This window comes from Rousettus aegyptiacus, unplaced genomic scaffold, assembly GCF_014176215.1.
Source record: "Rousettus aegyptiacus isolate mRouAeg1 unplaced genomic scaffold, mRouAeg1.p scaffold_m13_p_5, whole genome shotgun sequence".
Lineage (NCBI taxonomy): Eukaryota > Metazoa > Chordata > Mammalia > Chiroptera > Pteropodidae > Rousettus > Rousettus aegyptiacus.
The window spans coordinates 13,760,848-13,783,941 of NW_023416308.1; the positions used below are offsets into that span (position 1 = coordinate 13,760,848).

The following is a 23,094-nucleotide window of genomic DNA, read 5'->3' on the forward strand; positions in this document are numbered from 1 at the left end:
AGGATGCTAAGGCCCAGGGAGTTGGGCGCCGGCCCGCAAGACTGCCCAGAGCCTGGTGCTGTGGTCCCCATTTATTGCACTGCTTTGACGCTCGCAAGGGAAGCACAATCCTCAAAGTCCTGTCAGGCATCTCGTCGCTAGGTTGCCCATCAGCCTCACCCGCCCTGAACACTCAGTAACCAGCAGGCTCCCCGCCTTTCCTGGAGTCCGAGGCAGCCGCCCAGCCGCTGGCCGTGTGGACAATGGCCTGCACTACAGCAATGAAGGTGGACGTAACGTTGGTTTGGTGATGCCGGATCTTCAGGGCCGTAGTCACCGCCTGACAGTGGGAGGGGAGAGGGAGTCCTCAGGGGGGCCCAAGAGGCCCTCTGAACCATAGGCTCCAGAGACCCGGATGATGCCATTTCTGGTCGAATGGCCAGGAAGTGTAAGTTGGGGGCAGCTGGGCCTGTTGGGTCATAGAAGCAGGTGGCCTGGCCCTCACTGCAAAGGGACTCAAGATGGCCCAGGAAGTGGGGGTGAGGATCACCTGCTCCAGGCAGAGGCCACCAGCCATCATCCACTCCATGACTCAGGAGATCCAGACCTCCACCCCAAGACACCCAGTGGGTTCCCCCAGTGACTCAGTTTCCCCACCTCCCACCCACCTGGTCTATGTCTTTCTCCACCACTGTGGTGTTGGGCAGAAGCTGGTTGTGTAGCCGGGGCTCTTCCACTGCCTTCTTCACATCGTAGCCGAACCACAGGCTATGGATGATGGCCTGCAGGGGTGGGGGGTGAGGGGGATGGGGTCAGCATGGCCCAGGGGCAGGGGCCGGGGGAGGACAGGTGGGTGGCACATACCAATGCGGTGGCCGTGGTGATCTGTGTGCCTCCAGAGGCACCCACCACCATGCGGACCTGGCCGTCGCTGCCCACAATGATAGTCGGGCACATGGATGAGACTGGCTGCTTCCCTGAGGTCGGTGGGCGGTAGGGGACAGAGATGCTGGTCAGCTGCCTGTGCTTGGGACACCAGCTCCCTCCCCACCCAAGCCCTCCACTCCATACCTGGAAAGATAAAGTTGGCCGGTGAGGGGGGCACCCCAAACTCATTGATGATGTTAGGGGAACTGAAGTCATCCATCTCATCATTAAACAGGATCCCGCTGACCGGTGATAGCACCTTGGAACCGAAGCTACAGACAGGCTGGGTCAGACAGCTGTGCCCTGCCCAGCCTTGCTTGGCCCCACCAGGTCCCCGCCCGACCACCAAATCTCCAGCTTATACCCTGTGAGGTCCACTCCAAATGCTCTACTAAGGTGGAGCCTCAATTTCCCATTATGAGATGGACTGATGGATCCCCGCCTCTGGGACATGGGGGAAGCCCTGGCCCACCCAGGCCACCCAGGAGCCCTTACTACTGGTTGATGGTACTGGTGGCCGACACGGCGCTGCCATCCTCTGCAACCACAGACAGGTGGGCGGTGCCCCCGTCATCCTGTGTGTAGAACTCAGGCTCATAGTAGGAGGTCGGATGAGTGGTGTTGTCGGAGATCCGGGCCCGGAGTTGGGCAGCATAGAACTCGGAGGTCATGTTTCGAACCACCTGCCGAGACCCCAGAGCTGTCCTGAGGAGGTGAGGGGTAGGGAGCACGGGCTTGTGCAAACAGCTCTCAAGAAGCCCGACCATGGGTCTGACCACAAGCCTCCTGCACCCTAAATGTCACGTGGCCTGTCTGACTCTCTCTCTCTCCAGCTAGTCTCTGTTGCAGTCCAGCAATTTTGAATGTCTGTCCATTCCCCAAACCCCCACACTCTCAGCAATCATTCATTCATGGAGCTTGTGCTGCATGCCTAGCATTGGGGGATCAGCAAGGAACAGACACGCAGGTCCCCACTATCATGGCAGGGAAGACAAAGGCAAGAGGAGACGTGTCGGAAAGAACGAGCCCAGTAAGGGTGGTAGAGAGGGACAGGGTAGGGACAGAGAGGTCAAGGAGGGCTTCTAAGAGGAAGTGACATCTGAAAAGAGCCCTGAATGAGGTCTGGATGGCAACTACAAGGCCCTGAAGGAGGCTTGTGAGCAACAGGCAGACAGTGAGTTGGGTTAGGGAGACAGGAAGTTGAAGATGTCGGCAGGGGCTGATCCCATAGGCCTTCGTAAACCCCATTAAGACTTCAGCTTTTGCTCTGAGCCACCTGGATTTGTGGTAAAGGCGTGAGCGCGCCATGGGTGTTGGCAGAGGATCCCTCTGGGAGTGTTGGGGAAAAGGGGAAAATCTAATAGGGAGGCTACTGGAGGGAGGAGGTGGCTCGCCCAGGTGAGAGAGAAAGAAGAACTGAGAATGACCCCGGAAGTCTGCAGTCCAAAGTGGCCCTTACCTGGGGAGGTGAGCACTGTGGAAGAGACAGTTTCAGAGACAGTAGGAGCTTGATTTTAGACAGATGCTCTTTGGACACTGTCTGAGGTGGGTGGTAAACCTGTGTGTCGAGTTCATGGGCAAGATCGGGCTGAGGAATGAATATAGAGATGGCTGTTTTAAGCCATGAGCCTGGGTGGGCAGACAGAGAGGACGGGCAGACACAGAGAAGAGAAGAGAGGAGGAAAGGAAGGAGGAGCCAGCGAGGATGACCCCTGGGAACCCAGCAGAGGAAATGCCTCCAGAAGTTTCCACTAACATCCTTCAGATTAACTGACCAATCCAGGGGGAAAACATTCAGCCCGAATCGACTCCAGAGGAAACAAAGTGAAATCCAGGATGTAGAAGATTCTGCGAGACAACTGCCCTGGGCTTTAACAATTGGCAAGACAGTACGGGGGAGCCGTTGTAGGGAAGGAGTCTAGAGACACAGGGCAGCAACTAGAGACACAGCCAGCGTGAGCCCCAGGGGCCCTGGGCCTAAACTCACCGGGACCCTCAGGGAAATCCCGACACTGGCTCTAATAGGTCACGTGCCTCGATGTCGGTGTAAGTTTTCACTCAGGAAATACAACCCAAAGTGTGATATCTGTAACTTTCTGTCCACTGACTCAGAGAAAAACACAAATATTGGCAGCAGAAGCCACTGGGAGAGGGCTCCAGAGGAGACGGAGCAGACCAATGTCACCGAGGGGAACAGAGGAACAGGGCAGCAGAGGGAGGGTTTGGGAACAACTCGCTTCTCTCAGGAATGACCCACCAGAAAGAGTGAACAGTGACACAGAGGCAGAGCCGTGTTGTAGGAAGGATGAGCCTTAGCCAGGAAGAAGGGCGGGGGGTGGGGGGTGGGGTGGGCGATGCAGTGGCTTCTGTCACCTCGGGGGTACAGGATGCCAGTTCACTGGCTGTGGTGGGTAATGGGGGTGCCAAATGGTCACTAGAAAAGGGAAAAGACCTGAGAGACCAGAGGGGAAGCCCCTCCTAGAAGGCCAGGTGAGGGGTCTATTCTAGAAGGCGGGGATACAAGCAGGTAAGGAGGGGCGTGACGGGGGTCACAGCGGAGGCCCGGCCTGGAGCGAGGGCAGCTGTCGGTGAGTGGGTCGGGCAGTGCAGGGCCTGGGCGGGGATCTGGGAAGCATTAGCTTCCGGGTGTGACCAGGAAGCTGGTGGCCAAGACCTCTAGCCACCTAGAATGCTGGTCCCCTCCCCTTCACCCATCCTTCTCATTAACCCTGAGGACTGCGATGCCCCCATGCATTCCTCACCTTGGCTCCGACCAGAACCTTCCAGGCTGAGGGCACAGCACATGCAAAGGCCCTGAGGTATGAGTGTCGTGAGGGGAAGAGGGGACTAATTACTCATTGTCAAGTCTGTGGTACTGTGAGCTCCATGGGGCCCAGACTTGGAGTCACCAGTCCATCTCAGCACATAGCAGGCCCCCCACCAAAGTCAGTGGGAATGGGTGCATAAAGCAGGCAGGAGGCTTTGTTAATCCGTGAAGGGCCTCGGGGAACCCTCCAGACACCTCCACGGCAGGCCCCTCGCCCATCTTGGGCCAGCCCCGGTTCCTTACCCCAGTCATATTGACGAACTTGGGGTCCCCAAGCAGGGTCCTCTTGGCATAGGCAAACCGGAAAGCCTCCACGATGCGGTGGTAAGTCAGGCCCTTCTGCTCGGGTGTCTCCACGCTTGCTTTGGAGAAGTTGTACCCTGGCAGGGCAGAGCGAGATATCCGTTGGCAGCCCCAGGGCCCGCAGGTCATGCCAGCTCGGCCGAGACAGCTGGGTGCCCGGGGTTGACTCACACCTCCCTGAACCAAATGGCCCACCTTAAGAAGGTGAACATTTAATAACTAGCAACAGTCGCTATTTTGGAGGGAAAGGGGTCCCCCCAGGCCTGGGGCTTCTTCATCCAGCCAGAGCCCACAGATGAACTGGCATTTGGTGCCTGGGGCAAACCAGACTTTGCTGCCCCTGAGCCCCACCCCTAGGACACTGCTCCCCACCTCTCTTCCTCCCAACACTCCTCCTGCTCCAGTCAGTCACCCCTCAGAGCCTGGCCACTCAGCACTACCCCCTGCAGGGCCGTGGTGTGTGGCTCACCTTTGAGGATGTTGAGAATGAGGGCCAGCACAGGCCCACTGAGGGGGGCACTGGGCACATAGAGCTGAGCGTCCCCAAGGCTGATGCTCAGCGGGTGTTCTATCAGCTCGGCGCGGTAGTTGTTCAGGTCCCTGGCCGTCACAATACCCCCTGAAACGAGACAGGACCTCAGTGAGGGATCGGGGGGGCAGGATAGGACAGGGGGATGGGGCTATCCTATTGGGTGGGGCAGGGCTGCCCTTTGGGGACGATGAGGCCATACCATTAAAGGGCGACCCTGCTCACCCCGGAGGGCACGTCCCCTCCACCTCCACACTAGCCCATTCCCCACACCCTCTGTTCTCCCCGAAAGTGCCATCTCCCCGAAAGTGCCATCTCCCCAGTGCCGAGCCCAGGCCAGCTGCCCTCGATCTGCTTGCCCACTAGCCTCCCAGTTGGCCATCTCTCCCCTCGGCAGCCAGAGGGTCTTCTCGAAATGGAAAATTTCCACTCCCATTCCACCCCTGCTCAGCCCAGTCCTCCTGTGACTAATGAATGGCTGGAGCGAGAGGTTCTTAATTCTCCAAGGCTCCAGACAGACAAGTATTTACAAGGTAATTTCTGGCTTCGTAAATGTCAACATCCCAGTCACCCTCTGGTGACACACCGACAAAAAAAAAACATGAAGAAGGCCACAGCTCAGGGAGGGAGAGGCAGCATCGGGCTCAGTCAGAACCTGCTCTGTAAGGTTCTAACCACAGGACCCTGCAAGCGGCCCCTCCAACGTCTCTCTCACCAAGCCCGTCCGCATCCCCTGTGACCCTCCAGAGAATTAAAATCTCCCTCTCCACACCATAGTCAGTTCCTTCTGCCAGGAATACCCTTCCCCTCTCTGCCCATATATAAAGTGCAACTTCATCTGCAACTCAGGCACTGTCTCCTCCAGGAAGTCCTTCCAGGTTTATACTGTAATGCTTCCTCAGCCCTGGCTCCTGCCCACACCTATGTTTACCCCTGGGGGGTTTTCTCTCCTGAACTGCACCCTCTCTCTCAGCTTTAACTTAACCAGGAGCTGTGGATCCATGGCCTGTCACTGACTGCAAACACATCTATGACTCTCTTTGGCCCAGTGCCCAGCCCAGGCAGGACCCAAGGACCCCAGAACTCCGGGTCCCAGCTCAGAATTCCCCTCTAGAGTTCCTTGCCCCAGGTCCCTAAGTGTGCGCACTCACCAGTCGCTTGGATGTCCTTGACAATCTGAGCTGTGAGGCTCCCGTTGTAGAAAGCCCGGGCGCCCTCGATGGCCAGTGTCTCGTACGTGTTGGCTAGGTGTGGCATGGTCACTCTGTCCCCCTCCTGCAGCACCTTCCCATCCCGGCAGAACACCTCACTGGGGCAGAGAGGCGCCTGTGAGGCAGGTAGGTGTCGTGGACTTAGCCAGACGACTCCCACATCCACCCAACACAGGGAGACAAGAACAAAGGTCGGTGGCCCTGTCACTCGGAGCTCATCCTCCAGTGTCCAGCCAAGGCCTCCTAGAGTCCCTTGCGGCTCAGGACACACAGGCCAAAACCCCATGCACCAGGCTCAGGATGTGTCCCCACACCTGCTGGGAAGGGGTTTTGTCTTCCGGACCCCAGCCCTCTCTTAGCACAGGTTCCTCATAGTGCTCCATCGGCCAGTCGGGGCCTGCAGCGACCGGGGACGTGCCTGCCCTGACCGTGCCCCAGGGCGGGCCAGTGCGCACAGACATACCACAGGGAAGGATACTGCTCAATGACAGCCTGGCTCTTTTTCAGGGCTGCCGCCAGGCCCTTTCCCACAGAGAAACCCTGGCGGGCTAGCTGGATGCTGGGCTGGAAGAGGCGAGCCCACGGCAGCCGCCCGAATCGCTGGTGTGCCAGCTCATAGCCACGGAGCTCGCCAGGGACTGCCACCGACAGCCCCCCTGTGGAGGGAGAGAGACACCGTTGGTGGCTGCAGACGAGGCCTTCGGGGCCTCTCTCAGGCAGCATCCCAGGCGCGATCCGCAGATGGGACCAGTGATGCTCAGGAAGCAGGTGGGTTTTTGAGGTCAGGTCTGGACCCAGCGGCGATTGCGGATCAGCGAGGGGCGTGCAGCAGCAGGGTGAGGGAGCCTCGCGCGTGCGAGGTGCTTGTTTCATTTTCACACGTGCTAGGCTTTGCTGTCCCAGGTGTAGATGTTCGTCTCCGCAGGTGCCGCTGTATCTGAAATCCTGTGCCGGGCTCACAGTTGCAAAATGAGACTGTAGGGAAGCCAGACCCACACCGCCTCTCATGTGGAGCCTCCCAGGCCAAAAGGCCTCTCATTCTAGGAGACTCAAGGGTCCCCCATGCCAGAACCTGCCAGAGTTCCCAGTGTAAGCCCGGGCCAGTCCCAAGGCAAGGGTCTCTCTTCTATTGTCCCAACCGGGACCTGCACCCAAATCCCTACTTGGTTCCTTCTCTGGGCCTCAGTTTCCCCATCTGAACATAAAGAGTTTTATCTTCCAGTTCTGAGCTTTGAGGAGTCCATGCTGCTACTGATCCCCCACCCTGGCTCCACTGCCCACAGCGTCCTTAGATGGACATTGACGGGGCACCCTCCTGCTTTCACCCCTGAGATGACGGGGTCACGTTGGCTACTCCCAGGCTTGGAAGCCATAGCTCTAGAGCTGCCTCTCCCACCCTGAAATTGGGCAGGAGGTTTCAAGGGTACACAGTTTCTCCCACCTGAAATAAGTGCTTCCACGACCTCAGGCCAACCAGACTCTCACACCGCCCTGCTTCCCGAGGTCACCAGTGACTCCATGCTGCCAGATCAGAGCCCCACCCAGCCTCGTCTTACCTGGCCCCTCACTCTGTCCTCCCTCCCGAGTTACTTCTGCGTCTCGCCCGCCCGGCTCTCCTCACGTCTCCCCGCTCTCTCCCCTCCTCTGTCTACACACACTCTCTTGCTGAACATCCCCAGATCGGGGATTCGGGTTCCATTTACATTCTGACAGCCCCCAAATCGACTCTCCGGCCTGACCTGCTCCCTGATGGCCAGATCTGAAGGTATACGCGTCCATTCAGAAAAGGCATCTCAAACTTAACACACCCAAAACCCAAATCCGGACTGCCAGCCCTCCCTGTCTGCCACACGGCCTTCACAGTCTGTCAGGGCCAGGTGCAGCCTGGGGTCATCAGGGCACACTGAGTTCATGTCACACCCAATCCAACACAACCTACACGTCAGCAAATCCATAAGCTCCACCTTCCACATGTTTGGCACCAGCCACCACCCTCATCTCCCTCTGATTATTGCCAAGACCTCGTGACCGGTCACCTACCAGGCAGGCAGCTTGCTCTCTGTCCTGTCAGACTTAGGCCAGAGCCACCCCCACCCCATCACACTTAAACACTCCAGGGGACACCTCTACCTCCCTCAATAAGAGTCATAGTCTTCACGCTGATCCAGGAGGTCCAGCATGACCCGAGCCGTTCCAACTGACCCCATGTCCTCCTTCTCCACCCAGCCTCTGAATCTTTGCTGAAATACCTCCTCCCTGACCAGGCCACCTTGGGGAACCCGAGCATCCTCTGGCTCTTCCTGCCTCTGTTTTCCTGGCAGCACACGGCACACCTGCAGTCTGCTCAGCCTCTCCTCGCCTGGAACGTCTATTGCCTTTGTTTCGGACCCTGGCTCGGGGTAAAAGCCCCTGACACTTTAGTCCTAGTTAATAAACGAATTCCAAGCGTCCATAAGATGCTAGGTCTATGAGAGTCTACCAAGCTTACACTCTGATTTCATTTCTACACATTTTAAGTTTCCCAGTGGGTAAAAATTCAAAGATTGTGCACGTTGGAGAAGATGCCAAAGGAGCTACTCAAAGGTCCCCGACCTATGAGGCAGAGCCCACAGGAGGGGATCAGACCTGCTGTGGCCCCAGGTGCCCTGTGCCTCCTCTTCAACCTTTTTTCCTGCAATCTTGTTTGCGAAGGCAAGGAGGGGGCAGGTGGTTTCCAGGAGCAGCGCCCCCTGGTGGCCATTGCCTTCCCCTCAGCAGCATGCAGAGTTGGGGAGCCTCCTCTTGGCTTATAATCAGATTAGAAAAGAGAGATTCCACGCCACACTCATCCCCACAAATGAACAAATGAATGAATGAATAATTTGGATGTCTGTTAACAATGTAGGGTTTAGACAGCGTGCTTCGCCACCATAGGGCTGCGTGGCCTCAGCCCATTTGCATGACCTCTCTGGGCCTCAACATCTCTGCCTATAAAATGGGAACCAACACAGCACTCTCCCTACTAAGTGCACAGGGAAAATTCAAGGGTCTCGTCAGTGAAAATGCCTTAGCAGAGTGCTGGCTGTACTGTCCCCCGGTTTGGCGAGCTGTTCTAATAATAATAATTATCATTCTTATTAATAAGAATGATAATTATTCTCTCCATGTACCAGCACAGAGGGGTCTGAGGAAAAATAACAGAAGCTCTGTCCCTTTGCCCTTGGTGATGATGGTCTTGACCATTCATTATGGAGCTGTTATGGGGATGGGGTGGGCCAGAGCCATCCCTGACCCCAGACAGGGCTACGCTAGGACTTCCCGTCCCATGCTCTGAGCCTGCCCCTCACCTTCGCTGGACTGCTCCGAGCTGTTGAACATGTTGGTGGTCGCTGACCCAGGGGCCACCTCTCGGGCGTTGACGATCTTCACTTTTCCTGGAAGGAGAAGCAGTCGGGCAGTCCAGACCAACACCAACCTCTCGCCCTGCGTTGAGGGAGCCCAGGGGCCACCCAGCCCAAGTCCAGCCTGAGGCGGCACCCTGCCATTTACCATCCCCGCGGGCACTCACGTGTGGTGCTGTTGTAGATGGTGAAGAACACACCGCCCCCGATGCCCATGCTGTGGGCGTTCATGAGCCCCACGCAGAGCAGGGCCGCGATGGCAGCGTCCACAGCCGAGCCGCCGTCCTGCAGCACGTCCCTGTCCACGTCACGCAGAGCGGATGAGAACCTGTGGACTCCCCCACCCCACCGCGCCCCGCCTGGCTGCCCTGACGGAAGAGAAGTTCATAGTTTTTGTTTTTCACGTGTCATTCTAAAAGTGATGGGCATATGTATATATATATATATATATATATATATATATATATATATATATATATATATATTTCTTTTTCGAGTAAACAGATGTACAGACCTTGTATAATTGAAAAAAACTTACATCGTTGCTTTTTATTAATAACATTTTACTGTTTCAGTCTTTAAGTGAGAACTGATATTTGTATATAATGTGAGGTAAGAGTCAAAAATAGTATCAAAGAGCGGAGTTTACACAAAGAGACAAACACCCTTAGAACTAGGAGACCTGCACCCTGCTTTCGGGGTCAGTGTCTCCTTCTTTCCTGACTAGGGGCTGCTGGGAAGGTCCACAGAAAGGATGCCCCTTCTCCAGGCAGCCCATTTATAAGTGGAGAAACTGAATCTCAGAGGGGCGAGGGTCTCGGCCAGGTCCGCTTCCAGCGGTTGTTCTCCAGGGCTTGTGTCCCCACACCCTGCCCCCACTCACCTCCCGATCTCCGAGCACTGCTTGGCATCCGCGGCCACAGCTGCCCTAGAGTACACGTGTTTGGACGGCCTGGAGGTGAAGGACAGCCCGAGACTGAGGACAATGATGATGACCACCAGGACCATGGCCACCAGGGCCAGCACCACATTCCGCCTCTTCATGATCTGTGGGCACAGGGTGGGGGTTGAGGGATCAGGGTCAGGGCACCATAGCGGCCCGCCCTCGCGGGATACACACAGTGCAAAGTCGAGCCTCAGAAATCTGCTGCGTCTCCTTCCTGTCACCCAGAACACATATGGGTCAGGTCACTTTCTCTGCCAGAGGAAGCTCCTGGCTCCATCTCTGCCTTCCAAAATCTTCCTCGATTTTCCTAGGGGCCCCATCTCCAACAGTGACCCCTCCTGGGAGCCCCTATATTTCACACGCCTCTGTTTCTGCAGGGCCTTGTCTGCCTCCTCCCAGTGACCGAGGTCTCCACTGCCAATGGGTTACCCTAGGAGGGACAAGTCTGCCCTGTTCCTTCTGTGTCCCCTACCTCAACCCAGAGCCTAGCACAGTCCATGGGTCCCCCAGAGTGGCCTGCCATAGTGTGGGGTTCGGTTTCTGTCGTGCCCTCAAAAGGAGCACCCAGGGTCTCCTCCTGAAATCATCAGATCAGATGCTACAGGGCAGGGGCCTACCTTCCTCAGGGGATGGGAACCCTGATCCACGCCTGGGGAGGTGGCCACAGAAGCTGGGAGAGTTTGGCTAAAACAGCTGGCAAAATAAGTGGGATCTCTCTCATTCACTGCAGGAGCCTGTGACCTCAGAATCTGCTCCCGAGTGACACCCCGACTGCAGCCTCCTCATGCCCTTGGAGAGGGCACACCTTAAGCAGGCCCAGCCCTTCCCGAGAAGCTCTGTGAGGTTTCTCTGCCTCCAGACGAGCTCTAGAGTCAAAGAGGAGGCTGTCAGCTGCTCACATGTTAGCACGAATTCTCCCAGGCAGAGCCAAGGGAGGGTTTGCACAGAGCAGGGCAGGGAGCGGCCCGTGAGGCTCAGATTGCCGGAGCGTGTGGGGAGCACTGACTCCCACTCCTGCACAAGGCCAGGGCTCGGTGGGGAGCACGTGGAGGTAGTGAAGCTGAGCTGAGGGGACGGGGACAGCGGGCCCCAGAGCCAGCCTGCCCCATCGGAGCCTAGACTCGCCCCTCATCTGCTGTGGGGCCTTGGACAAGTCACTGACCATCTGTTCTGTGGAAATGCCATAGGCACCCCACTCGGGGATGTTTAAGTGGAAGATTGAGTGAGTTGGAAATGTGAAATGCTAGTAAGTGTTGGCCACACTGGGCTATTCTGGGCGCGTCCTGGGGGCCTGCCTGTGGCCGCAGGGAGCTGGTGAGCCCCTTGCTCACTTATTTCCCTGTTAACTGCCTTCCAGGCTGTGCTGAGAGGAAGTGCCGGCTTAAGTCCTGGCTTGGGAACTCCTGGCAGTGGAAGCAGGTGAGGGGTGTGACCCCAACAGGGAAAGAGAGGCATGGTGACAGAAGCAGGGGTCTCTTTCTCCCGAACTCCGTTCCCTCCAAAGGATGCGCATCTAGGTGAGCCCCAGGCTAGACCCTTCTGCCTCACCTTGTCCTTATTGAGAGGAATGCCGGGGCCAGAGGTGGTGTGCCAGAGATGTTCTAGGAATGGAGCCCTATCCCACTGTGGGGCGGTGGGGGGTGGGCATCCAGACTCCAGCATGAAAGAGCTCTCCCCTCCCCAGCTTGGGGGGCCGTCACACATCAAACACCACCCCAGGCCCCAGTAGGATTCAAGCCGGCCCTTCCTCTTCACTTTGACTGAATCTAGGCCCCACCACTTCTGGCCGGACTCCACGACACCCCCTCCCTACTCTTCAGTCTTCCGAAAAGCAGCCAGAGGGCTCTCTCCACAGTGTTGACCAGGCCCTGCCCCTTTCCAGTGCCCCTGGGGACAGTCCACGCCTTCTGCCCACCGTCTCTGCCGGGAATGACAGCCCATGGAGCATACCCTGGACCCCGGCAAGGAGGCCGGTCGGAGTTCAGGGCCGCTGTCGGAGACAGCTGTGCTGGGAGGTCTGCGGAAGCTCAAGGGCTGGCCCGCCTGCTGAGTGGGTTCCTGACACAGAACTTTCCCATCACATTCAGTGGAGCAGGGCTGGGCAGGACAGAGGCCAGTGTCCCTCTTCCCTGGCACAGGCACAGCCCCAGCCACCAAGGACCCCTAGTCCCGTCAACTGGGGCCGGCCATGTTGAGCACCTAGGGGTCATGACCTCATTTCTTCCGGGCTTGGGGCCATCCTCAGGGCCCTTCTCTCTCCCCTCAGGTCCCTGGGGTGAGCTAGCCATGGCCTCCTAAGGTCCACACTTCAGCCTCTCCTGTCCATCCATTTGTCTGTCCATCCACCCACCCAAGGGCCTAAGTGGGCTCCCCAAGGGACAAGGGGCACCCAGTGAGGCTCAGGTTGCCAGGGCATGTGGGGAGGATGCGGGCAGCACTGACCCCCATCCCTTCCTCCCTAAGCAGGGGAGCAAGGGAGGCCTGGCTCAGCTCCCCACAGGCGGCTGTATGCAGCCTTGCGGAAGACACCCTGCCGGGGGACTGGCCTTCCGCTTCCCACTCCCCCACCCCATGTTTTTCTCTAAGATTCACTAAACAGTGTCCAAGCCCAGAGGCCTGGCTCCCACCCAAATCGGTATCAGGAGGGGAAACCGAGGCCAGAGAATGGATCGGGCACAGCGCCTGGCTTCAAACTGCAGCCCAACTCCTCTTAATTCTGGTGCACTTACCTGAGGCCCAGAGGCACCAGGGGTCCAGGCAAGCCCCAGGAAAGCCTGTTCCTCAGAAGACAGCTCTGGGCTGGGGCACAGCAGGGGAGGAAAAGGCAGATTTGTCTGCCTGGGAAAATCTCAGCCACAGCACCACTGGCCTCTCCAGTCCCAGGGAATGCTGGGAGGTCTAAGGGACCTCAGGAGCCAGAGCCACGCCTGCGGCCCCTACAGAGCTCCTCAGGGGATCTCTGAACTGGGACCGAGATCTGGGGATGGGCACCTCCAGGAAGGAGCAGAGGCAGGAGGGACAGGAGAACTCGCTTGCTCACCTAGTCCCAGAGAAGGCACCCAGAATCCCCATGGGGAAGTTGAAGACATTTGAGTAGGGTGTAGAGCAGGTGGTCCTCCAAAGGAGGTCCAACCAGGCAGGGAGAACGGTTGGACATACGGGCAGCAAGAAGGTACGATGACTCAGCCTGTCATCAGGTGACAGTGTAACCCCACAACAGGGAAGGACAGGTGTGGTGACAGAGGCAGGGGTTCCCCCTCTCTAGGACTCAGTTCCCTCCAAAGGGCGGAGCCCACTCTGAGCCCCTCCAGGGAGCCTCGATCCCCCACTGGTGAGCCCTGTCCCTGTTCAATCTGAATTCCAGGGCTAGATACAGCACCCCAGAGATGGCTTCTGAAGCAGTGCAGCAGGGGTACCACCAGCACCAGACCAGAACCCTGACCTGGGAGGCATCATAACCCACAACCCTCAGAATCGAAGGGAGCCTCTTGGGAACATGGCCTGGGGCCTCGGGTCAGGACCGATTCCACCACCTATCCAAGAATACTAACATCTCACACCCAAAGAACTCTGAGACAGGGCTCAGAGAGGGCCAGAGCTGATCCAAAGTCACAGTGCAGGGCTGGCTCCCTGCACCTGCTCCCAAGTTGCTGCATGTCCCTGACCAGCCCACCACGGAGGTCCGAAGTCAGGAGCTGCTCTGGTCTGGCCCAGGGGACTCTGGACACTGCTCCCCATTCCCCCATGCCCTTTATCTGCTGAGGACAAGGACAATCGTCAGCTGCTCCCTGAGTCATGGCTCCCACCCGGCTCCCCCGCCTAGGTTGCCTAGGAGCCTCTACAGCCCCCATCTCTAACCCCTAACCCACGACCATCCTGTAAGGCCATGCCATCTTACAGGAGACACAGAGGTTGACCAGCTATTGCTGCCAGCATGCCGGCTGAGTCATGCAGCCAGAGCAGACTTTGTTTTGTCACCTACTGCCCTTGAGCAGGCTGGAGATGCTGTGACGGAGCAATCTGCCTGGGCATCACGGCAGCTGCAGACCAGAGGGACTGGGAAGATGGATAGGGAAGGAGCCAAGCACCAAGGCCCAGGACCCGTCCCCGGAGGCTGGACTCTAGTCAGGACCACTAGGAGATCTGGCCCCGCCTGAGCGGCTGCATTATAGGGCAGTCAGCTGGGAGGGGTCTGCCACTAGCCTGAGCCTACTCAGCAGTTTTCTCCCTGCCTGGGATGGCGTGGGACATGGCGGTATCAGCAGCAGCAGGAGGATAAGAAGAATGTCTGAGTGGGCGGAGGATGGCCCGGTGCCCACAGGTAACTCCAACAGGAAAACCCTGGGCACAGAGTGCTGCCTGTGATGGGGCACCGTCATCTGTACCTAATGGCAGCTGCAGGTTTCAGAGGGTGGGGACAGGAGCAAAGAGGCTCATCAAAAGTCAAAAGAGGCATGATGTGCAGAAAAACACGTCAGGTGTGTCACATTCTGTTCCGGTCAGCCTCCTACCCCCTACAAGCAAAGAGGGGACGTAGGCGGGGTCTAGTCTGGAGGTCTCCTCTAGACCCTAGGTCTCCTATCCTAGACACAAAAGGTGGCGAGTTCCCCATCCCCAAGATACTGACTCTGCCATCACCTCCCAACACACTCACACACACCCAGGCTGAATCTGGGCTGAGCAAAGTGGGTTCCCAAGACACAGCAGAGAAGAGTATTAAGGAGGAAGATGAAGCAGCCAGCCTGGAGTTTCTCTGTTAATCTTCCAATCCAGCCCCACGGCTTTGTCATCACAAGCCTGGAGCCACAGGGTTGAAAATGAGGCACAACTCCAAACCCATTCACAGACAGGAAACAGAGGCTTAGATAGAATCAGCTTGGCCAAGGTCAGCCAGCCCCAGGAGCCACATGGACTAGCAGGTGAACCCAGGACCCACCCTTCTTGCCCCAGCCCAGGGCAGGGAGACTCCTCCCTTGGATATGAAAACACGGCTCTCAGCCACTTCCAGAGCCCCTGTCCACACCCCTAGACTAGAAGCTTATCAGAATTGGGAACTCTCTCTCTCCTTCTCTGCCTACCCTGGGGTCATAAGATTGAGAATTAGATACAGGCTTACCAGGATCTTCCAGAAACTTGTTGAAATTTGAATAATCACAAGGTGGTGCATGCCCCCTTGAGCTACACAATGACCCTTACACAACTGACCCTGCTCCACCTCCACCAGGGCCACAAGCCAGAGCTCCAGAAGGGCAAGCACGGCCCGAGGACACAGTGTCTTAGCCCCTCACTGCCCTGGCTCCACTCCAGACCTGACCCCCCAGTGAGTCCCCCCACCCCAGGCTGCCAGGTTCTTTGAGGCCTCAGTTTCTCCATGCTGCACTCCTCTGTCTTAATTCCAAGAAGTCCACTTTCTGGGTGCCATGGTTTCTTCAAAGGCTTCTTCAGAGAGGTCAGGTGGCTCCCTCCACTGGGCTTTCCTCTACCCACCTCACACCTGTGGCAGAGTGAGTCTCAAACTCACTTACCAGACAAGAAACAGAGGCTCCCAACCCAGACCTTGTCCGAGAGCATGGGGCTCTGCACGCCTGTGTGATCCCGCCACTATATTCATCCACATGAGCCCTGCCCCGTCACCCCAAAGGGCAGCCCACTCCCATCACTCAGGAACATAAACTCATGACCAGAGAGGAAGAGGGGGACCTCCAGGGCTTGGCCAGCAACATGGCAGAGCTGGGACTAGAACCCAGGCCTTCAAACATTCTCCAAAGACCACAAACCCAAGCTGCCCCCACCTATGATGCCCAGCGGCTCAGAGAGGGTAAGCCACACTTTGGGATCACAGAGCACTGGGGTCCAGCCAGACGCTGTTCCATCCCAGCTCACCTGGCTCCAGGTCTGGTCCTCCTGCTGCGCTCCAGCACAGAACTGAGTCCCCAGGGACTAGCTGTGACCCAGCTCCTCCCCTCTCTCCCGGTGCTGGTGCTGGCCTGGGGCGGAGAAAGGCTTTTTTTTAAAGGCACAGGAACCTTTCCAGGTAGGAGGAAAGCTGGCTCCTGTCCCTGTCCCTGCAGCTTTGTGACTTGGAACAGCTGCGGGCCTCTCCAAGCCCAGGGGAGTCCCAAACCCTGAATGAGAGACTTGAGCTTTGAGGGCCTTGGTGGGGCTGAGCAAGGCTAGGTTTCAAGCAGAGGTAGGTGGGTGAGCTTTCAAGAGAGGAAGTGAGCTCCCCACAACTTACACTGACTAGGGAGGGGTTACACAACACAGGGGTGCAGCCACATGTCCGCACCAGCAGAGGTTGAAAGTGTAAGCATCTGAGACCTCACCGGGCATGAGGAGCCTGAGAGTCTCTCTACAAGCATGTCCTCTCTCCGACTCTCAGGGCTGTAGGCGGGGTATCTATAGGTTGTCATTCCAAGGACCCTGGTCACCAGGGCTGAAGGAAGTGATACGACCCAGAGGAACCTTTCCTCGTCCTCCAACATTTTTGCATTCTGGCTGATGGAGGACAGAGGCAGCAGGGGTCAGGGATGGGCCATCATTTACCCCTACAGGGCTGGCGGGCACAAACTGCCTCACACTTCTGAGATCCACGCGTAGCCTGCTGCCTTCCAGAATTGCCACCACTAGCGTGGCCCTTGCTTAAATTCATTCATTCCCACCTCTGATCCTGGCCTATATAAATGCTTCTATCGAGGAGCCCCCAGCTGGATTGGAAATGGGATAGTATGGTGAGCCGAGGAGAAGGAAGACCCCAGGGCCTCGCGAGAAGGACTGTGGGGGTGGGGAGGAATCCGGGCTGGGATTGGACTGGGGAGGACATGCCAGGTGGAGGGAACGAACTTGAGCCTGGATACCAGGTGCAAGAGGCATCTCTGGGAATAGTAGCTTCAACCTCCCTGAGCCTCTCCTGAGCCTTGAGGCGTCAAGGGCATAAAATAAAGTGCCTGAGCTCAGACGACTTGAAGGCCAGCCGTCTGGACTTTGAGATCCCAGGGAGGCTGATAAATGTGTCACCCGGCTGGATAACCCATTAACCCCAGCTCAATCATTAAGACCCTGGTGGGTGACGATTAGCTCCTCAGGCAGCCATGCATTGGGCAGGGGCTGTGGGAAGACCGGAGTGTTGATGGGGACTGGCCGAGCTGGGCTCTCAGCATCTTTCTTCCTTGAAGAGCTTTTCTGCGCTGAGCTGGCCTCCAGCTGAGGGCAGCTGTCAAGGTATCATGGGGGCTGCCACCCCACCATCCTGGTGCCTTTCATCTCCTTATCACCCCTGCTATGCTGGCACCAGCAACCTAGAGGGCCTTGGGGGTCTCGGCCAGGCTCAAGGCACTGGTCCAGAGGGCAGGGTGGCTGGGCACCTCTGAGAAATGGGCCTCAGTGGCCTCCAAGGCCCCTCCTGTTCTAACAGGCTCGGATCTGCCCCACCTCTACACCTGGGAAAACAAGAAACTGGTGGAGGAAGAGGGTACTCCCAGGACAAGGAAACCGCAGCCTGAGAGGAGAAGGGATTTGTCCAAAGCTGCTCAGCCGGACAGTGACCCATGACAGGTGGAAGTCCCTGCAACCCACTTCCTACAAGTGGCGTCTCATTGCTGCCTCTGTGATGCCTCACCCTGCCGTCAGGTCCTGGGAGCAACAGTGCCTGCCTGAGTCCCAGGAAGTGCCGGGTGAGCCTCATGCCCTGGATGGGCCACAGCTTGTAGAGACACACTATCCTCAAATGCAGTTGTGAGCCTTGCAGGGAGTGAGCCAGGCAGGCACGTTCAGATGCAAGCAGTGCCTGATCCATCCTCCAGAACCGCTGAGCTAGATCTCAGGACCTGCTCGGAGCCAGGAAACCCGATACCCTCAAGGACATTTTGTATCTCCTAGTACCTGTACCAACAAGACATCTGGAAAACTCGCTGAACAAAAGTGATGGTAAATCTAATCATCAGAGCATCTTAACTTTAGGATAACAGAATATCAAATGTTTGGTCTCGGGTCTCCCATCTCAAGCACCCCAGAGAGGTCAGCTTGCACACCTGCCCTGATAGGGAACTCACTATCTATAAAGACAAGTGAGATTGGTTGGTTGGCAAGTTCTTCCCAGTGTCAAGCCCTAATTTGCCTTCTTAGAATGCTTTCTCTGCAGCTCTGAGTCAGTCTGCCCCAGATGAGCCTGTTGCCACTGTCTGAGACCTCAAAGCAGAAGAACAGGGGCCACTTCAGGTGGCCGGCAGCTACCTGGCCACAGCCTCTCAGAGCCACGTAGAACACAGTGAAGGCATGGAAGGAAGAATCCATCGTGGTAAAGGGGCTGGAGTCGCTCAGTGATGGTGGGGAGGTAAACTCAGGTCAATTTCAGGCAGACAGAGTCCCCATGTCCCCCAGGGCCTGGCCAACACTCCCTGGCGCCATTTCCAGCAGTGGGCCGGTCTGGCACCTAGTGGACTCCCAAACTCAGAGGCAGAATGGCAGGATGGCCAAGGGTGTGGGCTCTAGGGTCCCTAGGTTCAAATTCAACCCCAGCCACTGAGTCTCTTCTTCCTGCCCTCAGTTTTCTCTCTGCAGTACGGGGATAATTAAGTGGACTCACTGAGACACTACAAAGGCTACAGTAAGGGCCTGTACCTCCACGGCTCTGACACCCAAGCCTGCAGCCACCTCTGTCCCTGCCCGATGAGCAGCTCAGAGCTCAGAAGTCTTAAGTGCCTCCTTCCTGGCTGCCTGGTCCTTCCAGCCCACGAACCCTGCACAGGTAGCATTTATCACATCACCTGGTAATTATCTGTGGTGTCTGGGAGCTCCAGGGGATGGGGGAGGAAGGCTGGATCTTGTCCAAGTCCAAGTTCCCATCCACCCCTACTTAAGAGGCAAATATTCTAATTTCCACGGCCATGGCCTCAGGGGTCAGACACCCAAGCTTCCTTATCCACCCTCCAGCCCCCACCCCACTGACCCTGCACAGGGCTAAGTCGATGTGACAAAACTGTCCAACATTTTTCATGCTTGCTCTACTCGGCCTGCCTGGACTTCCAGGAGGGCTGCCCCCCAAACCTCACTACGAGTACCTCCTCCGCTTCCTTCAACTCTGCAAGCCGGACTCAGTTACTCTCTAGTTGAGTCTTGCTCAATCAAACATCCTGTCTCCTGGAGTGTCAGACACCCCAGGTCAACACGCCCAAGCCTCAGCTACGCAGTTAACCTCCCCAAACCTCCACCGGCCACATCGGCCACATCCGTCCAGTCTAATCCAGCGCAGCCACCCTTGTATCCTCACTGACCCCGTCCAGGGGCCTCCACCTCTATACCCCCTCCAGGCCTCGCCTGACCCTGATCTCCCCTCAGACCACCCCCTCTCACCTGGCAACTCCTCCTCAGGGTCTCCAGCCCCTCCATGGTTTTCCTACTGCAGCCCCAGTGATCACGCAGCAAATCTGAGCATGCCCCTCCCCCACCGAAAACCTTTCAAAGGCCCTGTTTCCCCTCCGGATAAATTCCTGCCTTGCTGGGGCTCCGCCCCTTCCTCTGTGCGGTACACCCGCTGCTCTCCTACTGGGACGTCCTGGTAGCACTCTTCTTTCGGACCCCAACCTCATCATCCCCTCCTCTGGAAGCCCTCCTCCACCTCCTGGTCTGGTGCCTTCTGAGGCTCTCAGGGTGTGTGTGTGGGAGAGTGAGTGAGGGGGCGGAGGATCACAGCTGTTACTTTGACCTTCAATGTCTGTCTTACTCTCCAAAATGAGCACAGCGCCCAGTGATCATCACTGAAGAGAAGAATACGGCTGTTGGGTGATGGAGTAAATTCAGGTTAGAGCCATAGAAGCTTATTGGTAAAAAGAGCTCGCGCACATCCAACACTGCCGTGTGTCGGAGCCTTTCCTTGTTATGTCTGATCTTATGACATCTTTGCCAGATGGGCATGTTATTTCCCCATTTTACAGATGAGGAACTGAGGTTTGCAGAAGTTATAGTGGCGGGTTGAATAGTGTCTCCCCACATTCATGTATAGCCAGGAACTCGAAACCTGACCCGATATAGAAATACTCATTGTAGATGTCATTAGCTGAGAAGAGGTCATACTCGGTCAGGGCGGGCTCTCAATCCAATGACTAGTGTCTTTATAAGGACGTGCGAAAAGAGACATGGACATAGGGAAAAAGGCCAAGTGAATGGAGTGATGCAGCTGCAAGCCAAGGAAAGTCAAGGACTTCTGGCAATACCAGAAGCGAGGGAAAAGCAGAGAAATTCTTGGCGCCTTCAGAGAGAGCACAGCCCTGCCGACAACTGGGTTTCAGACTTCTGGCCTTCAGAAATGTGAAAGAATCAATTTCTGTTGTTTTAAGCCACCAAGTATGTAGTAATTTGTTGTGACAGTCACAGAAAACTAATACAGCTACCTACTTTGCCTGTGTTTACACACCCCAAGGGTGGCAGGTCCAGGAGATTTGAATCCAGATCCTGACCCCCATGGAGATTCCTGGCCCTGCAGAAGGCTGAAAACCCTGCAGAGCCAGTTCTAGGGAAAACTGCTTTCATAGAGAGCATCTATCCACTTCCTTCCTCTGAGAGAGTCCAAAACCATCGAGCATCCTTCTTTGCACTGGCTGCCAGGAGGCTCAGTGTCTGTCACCTGGGTACTTGCTGAGGTACTGTCAGCCCTGGGCTGGCTTTCCTCCTGGGCTTGGACTATCAGCTGGGCAAAGAAGAAGTCCAAAGGTGGGACAAGTCTAATTCCAGCCACAGCCCTCCACTCCACCTTCTGAGTCATCTTCATTCCCTATCACTCCAGCTAGGCCACCACATGTGTGGCCAAGAGCCTAGGAAACCAAAGGTGTGGCTATCACTGCTACTTATCTCCTGGTGCGCCCTACTTGGGGCTCAGGTTGCCTCCAGAAGGGCTGTTTCTCCCCTGACTCTCTGGCCCCCAGTCTCTACCTCATTGGCTGCTCAGTGAGTCAGGCTGCCCTCAGAGACTAGGTCCAAGCCCCAGAACCCCCACATCAGCCCTAGGGGCTGAGAGGGCAAATTCGCCCCCTCCCACCCTGCCCTCCACCATCACCACACCTTGGGGTCTCTACGATCAGCTCTGCTGCCCAGGGCAACTCCAGAGAGTGAGGCCAACAGCCTTTAGTTAAGTACATACACATGGAGGCTCCTGAGGAAGAAGGATGCCTCCGCTCCCCTAGCACAGCTCTGACTCTGGGGCCTCATGCCCAAATTAGGTTAGGGAAGAAAGAGTCCCCAAGAGCCAGCTCAACCTAGCTACCCCCCGCCACAGGAGGCTGAGGGAAACCTATCCAGAAATCTGGGCCCAGACGCCACCCTTCCTTCTTTCCTGGAAAAATGTCCTCCAGGAATCTCCCGGCCAAGGACACAGAATGTGGAGTGGGAGGTGAGGAGTGGGGCGGGGGAGGGGCAGCCCTCTGCTTTTCACAGGACTCTAAGCTCTGGACATCCCTCCCCCACCACCATGCTAATGTCTGTTTTGCCTCCTTCATGATGCCAGACCTTTTCCCCCCACCCTGCACCCCCACCTCAGTCTTCTCACATTCAAGGTGACAATTTCCAGGACTGGCTCAGCCTCTGGAAGGATATGGTCAGGATCTGGGAGCTATCCCAGCTCTGGCTCCAGCCCTGAGGACATAGGGAAGGGGAGGAAGGTCTTACCAGGCTGCCAGCTCTGGGCAGGGGATCCGAGCTGTCTCTGGGGCTGCTGTTTAAGTCTCTGGCCCCGTCGCCACCACGTCAGCCCAGCGACAGAGCCTTGGCCCTGAGGGAAAGCAGTCCAGGCAGTCATGCAGGTTTGCCAGAGAGGAAACCTGTGGTGCCAAGGTGGCCCCGGGACAAGGATGGCTATAGAGCAGGAGGGGAGGCCGCTGGGTCCAGCCAGCAATTGCTAAGAGAGAAAGGAGCCCAGATTAGAAAGACCCCAGGAAAAGGCCCAGCAGGGGCGCCTGAGCAGGCAATGACGAGGGTTGGGGTTCAGTGGGTGGTCAAGCAATGAGGACACCGCCTTGTCTAAGGAGGTCCACAGAGCCCAACACCTTGTCCCCAGACACACTCCCAGACAGGTAGTGCTTAACTCAAACGAAGAAGCCTGACCCGGCCCTCACTCACCACCCTTGGCCCATCTCCCTTCGCCTCCCCCACCCCCTCTGCACCTGAGCCCAGCACACTGTCCTCAAAGACTGGACAAGCCCTCCTTTTGAGGCAATCGGGGTCTGGAGCCTAGTGACCCAAATGCCCCCTACCCAGGGAACATGAGGGGCCCAGGCTGGGTGGGGGCTGGGTGGGGGCTGCAGGGGGCAACAGTTCTTCAACAAAGGCCCCAGACTCCTGACGAGGCAGTCTCAGAGGGTGGGAACACTTCTTGAGCTGCGCGGGTCCCTAGCTCAGGCCTGCTCCTGGAAGGAGCCAGGGGTCCCCCTTCTCACACTGCTCAACCCCCGCCCCCTCTTGACAGGAAGGAAGACGGAAAGCCAGGGGCAGGTGCAGCTGGACCGCTGCCAGTCTACCCAGAACCGGGCTTAATGATTAACTAGCAATCCTCATCCAGTTTATCTCCCAGGCTGCAAGAGATCAGAGGCCTGGGTCAGAGGGGATTCATTCCACCCTGCCTGCCCAGCCAAGCAGGGAGGGGCAGTAAATATCTGTCATTGTAAGAGTGTCCAAGCAGGGTGTATGTGTCAGAAACTAACAATTGCTTGCCGCCGGGGGGATTCTTGAAAGCGGGTGCTGGCGCTGCCAAAGTTTGGCAAACATCAGCAGAACCCCCATCCACACCGCCCTAACTCCAAGTCCTGGGCTCTTTGCACCGCCAAAGCGACGGTTTCCACAGTCAGCACTAGGGCCAGGAGGGTTTAGAGGCGCCAAGCATCACTGCGCCCCTGCCGGGCCCAGCGACTTCCCCAGAGGCTTCCAAAGCGTCAAAGCCCGGTCTAGCGCGGGCAGGGAGGGTCCCGTCTTCCAGCAAGACACTCCGAATGTTTGGGAGCAAGGTG

General features: G+C 57.1%; 1 protein-coding gene and 1 long non-coding RNA gene across 3 annotated transcripts; one reads left to right on the top strand and one right to left on the bottom strand.

Annotated features, from left to right (window-relative positions):
* Positions 1 to 56: 56 nt before the first annotated feature.
* Positions 57 to 19,558, bottom strand: GGT1 (gamma-glutamyltransferase 1). 2 transcript variants are annotated; one of them, XM_016126134.2, is made up of 13 exons: positions 19,454 to 19,558; positions 10,040 to 10,203; positions 9,324 to 9,454; positions 9,103 to 9,189; positions 6,240 to 6,432; positions 5,717 to 5,874; positions 4,506 to 4,655; positions 3,977 to 4,113; positions 1,405 to 1,589; positions 1,051 to 1,178; positions 844 to 956; positions 648 to 761; positions 57 to 319 (listed from the first exon to the last, which is right to left on the bottom strand). In XM_016126134.2, the coding sequence occupies exons 1-13, from the start codon at positions 19,487 to 19,489 to the stop codon at positions 173 to 175; spliced, it is 1,743 nt and encodes a 580-aa protein (XP_015981620.2). In that variant the 5' UTR covers positions 19,490 to 19,558; the 3' UTR covers positions 57 to 172. The 2 variants fall into 2 exon arrangements, with proteins under 2 accessions (XP_015981620.2, XP_015981619.2); XM_016126133.2 differs by having other exon boundaries at positions 1,402 to 1,589; positions 19,454 to 19,557.
* On the top strand, positions 18,923 to 22,999 carry LOC107500685. The gene is made up of 3 exons (XR_001594575.2): positions 18,923 to 20,739; positions 21,372 to 21,485; positions 22,557 to 22,999. It is a non-coding gene; the product is annotated as an uncharacterized LOC107500685 (long non-coding RNA).
* The last annotated feature ends 95 nt before the right edge of the window (positions 23,000 to 23,094 follow it).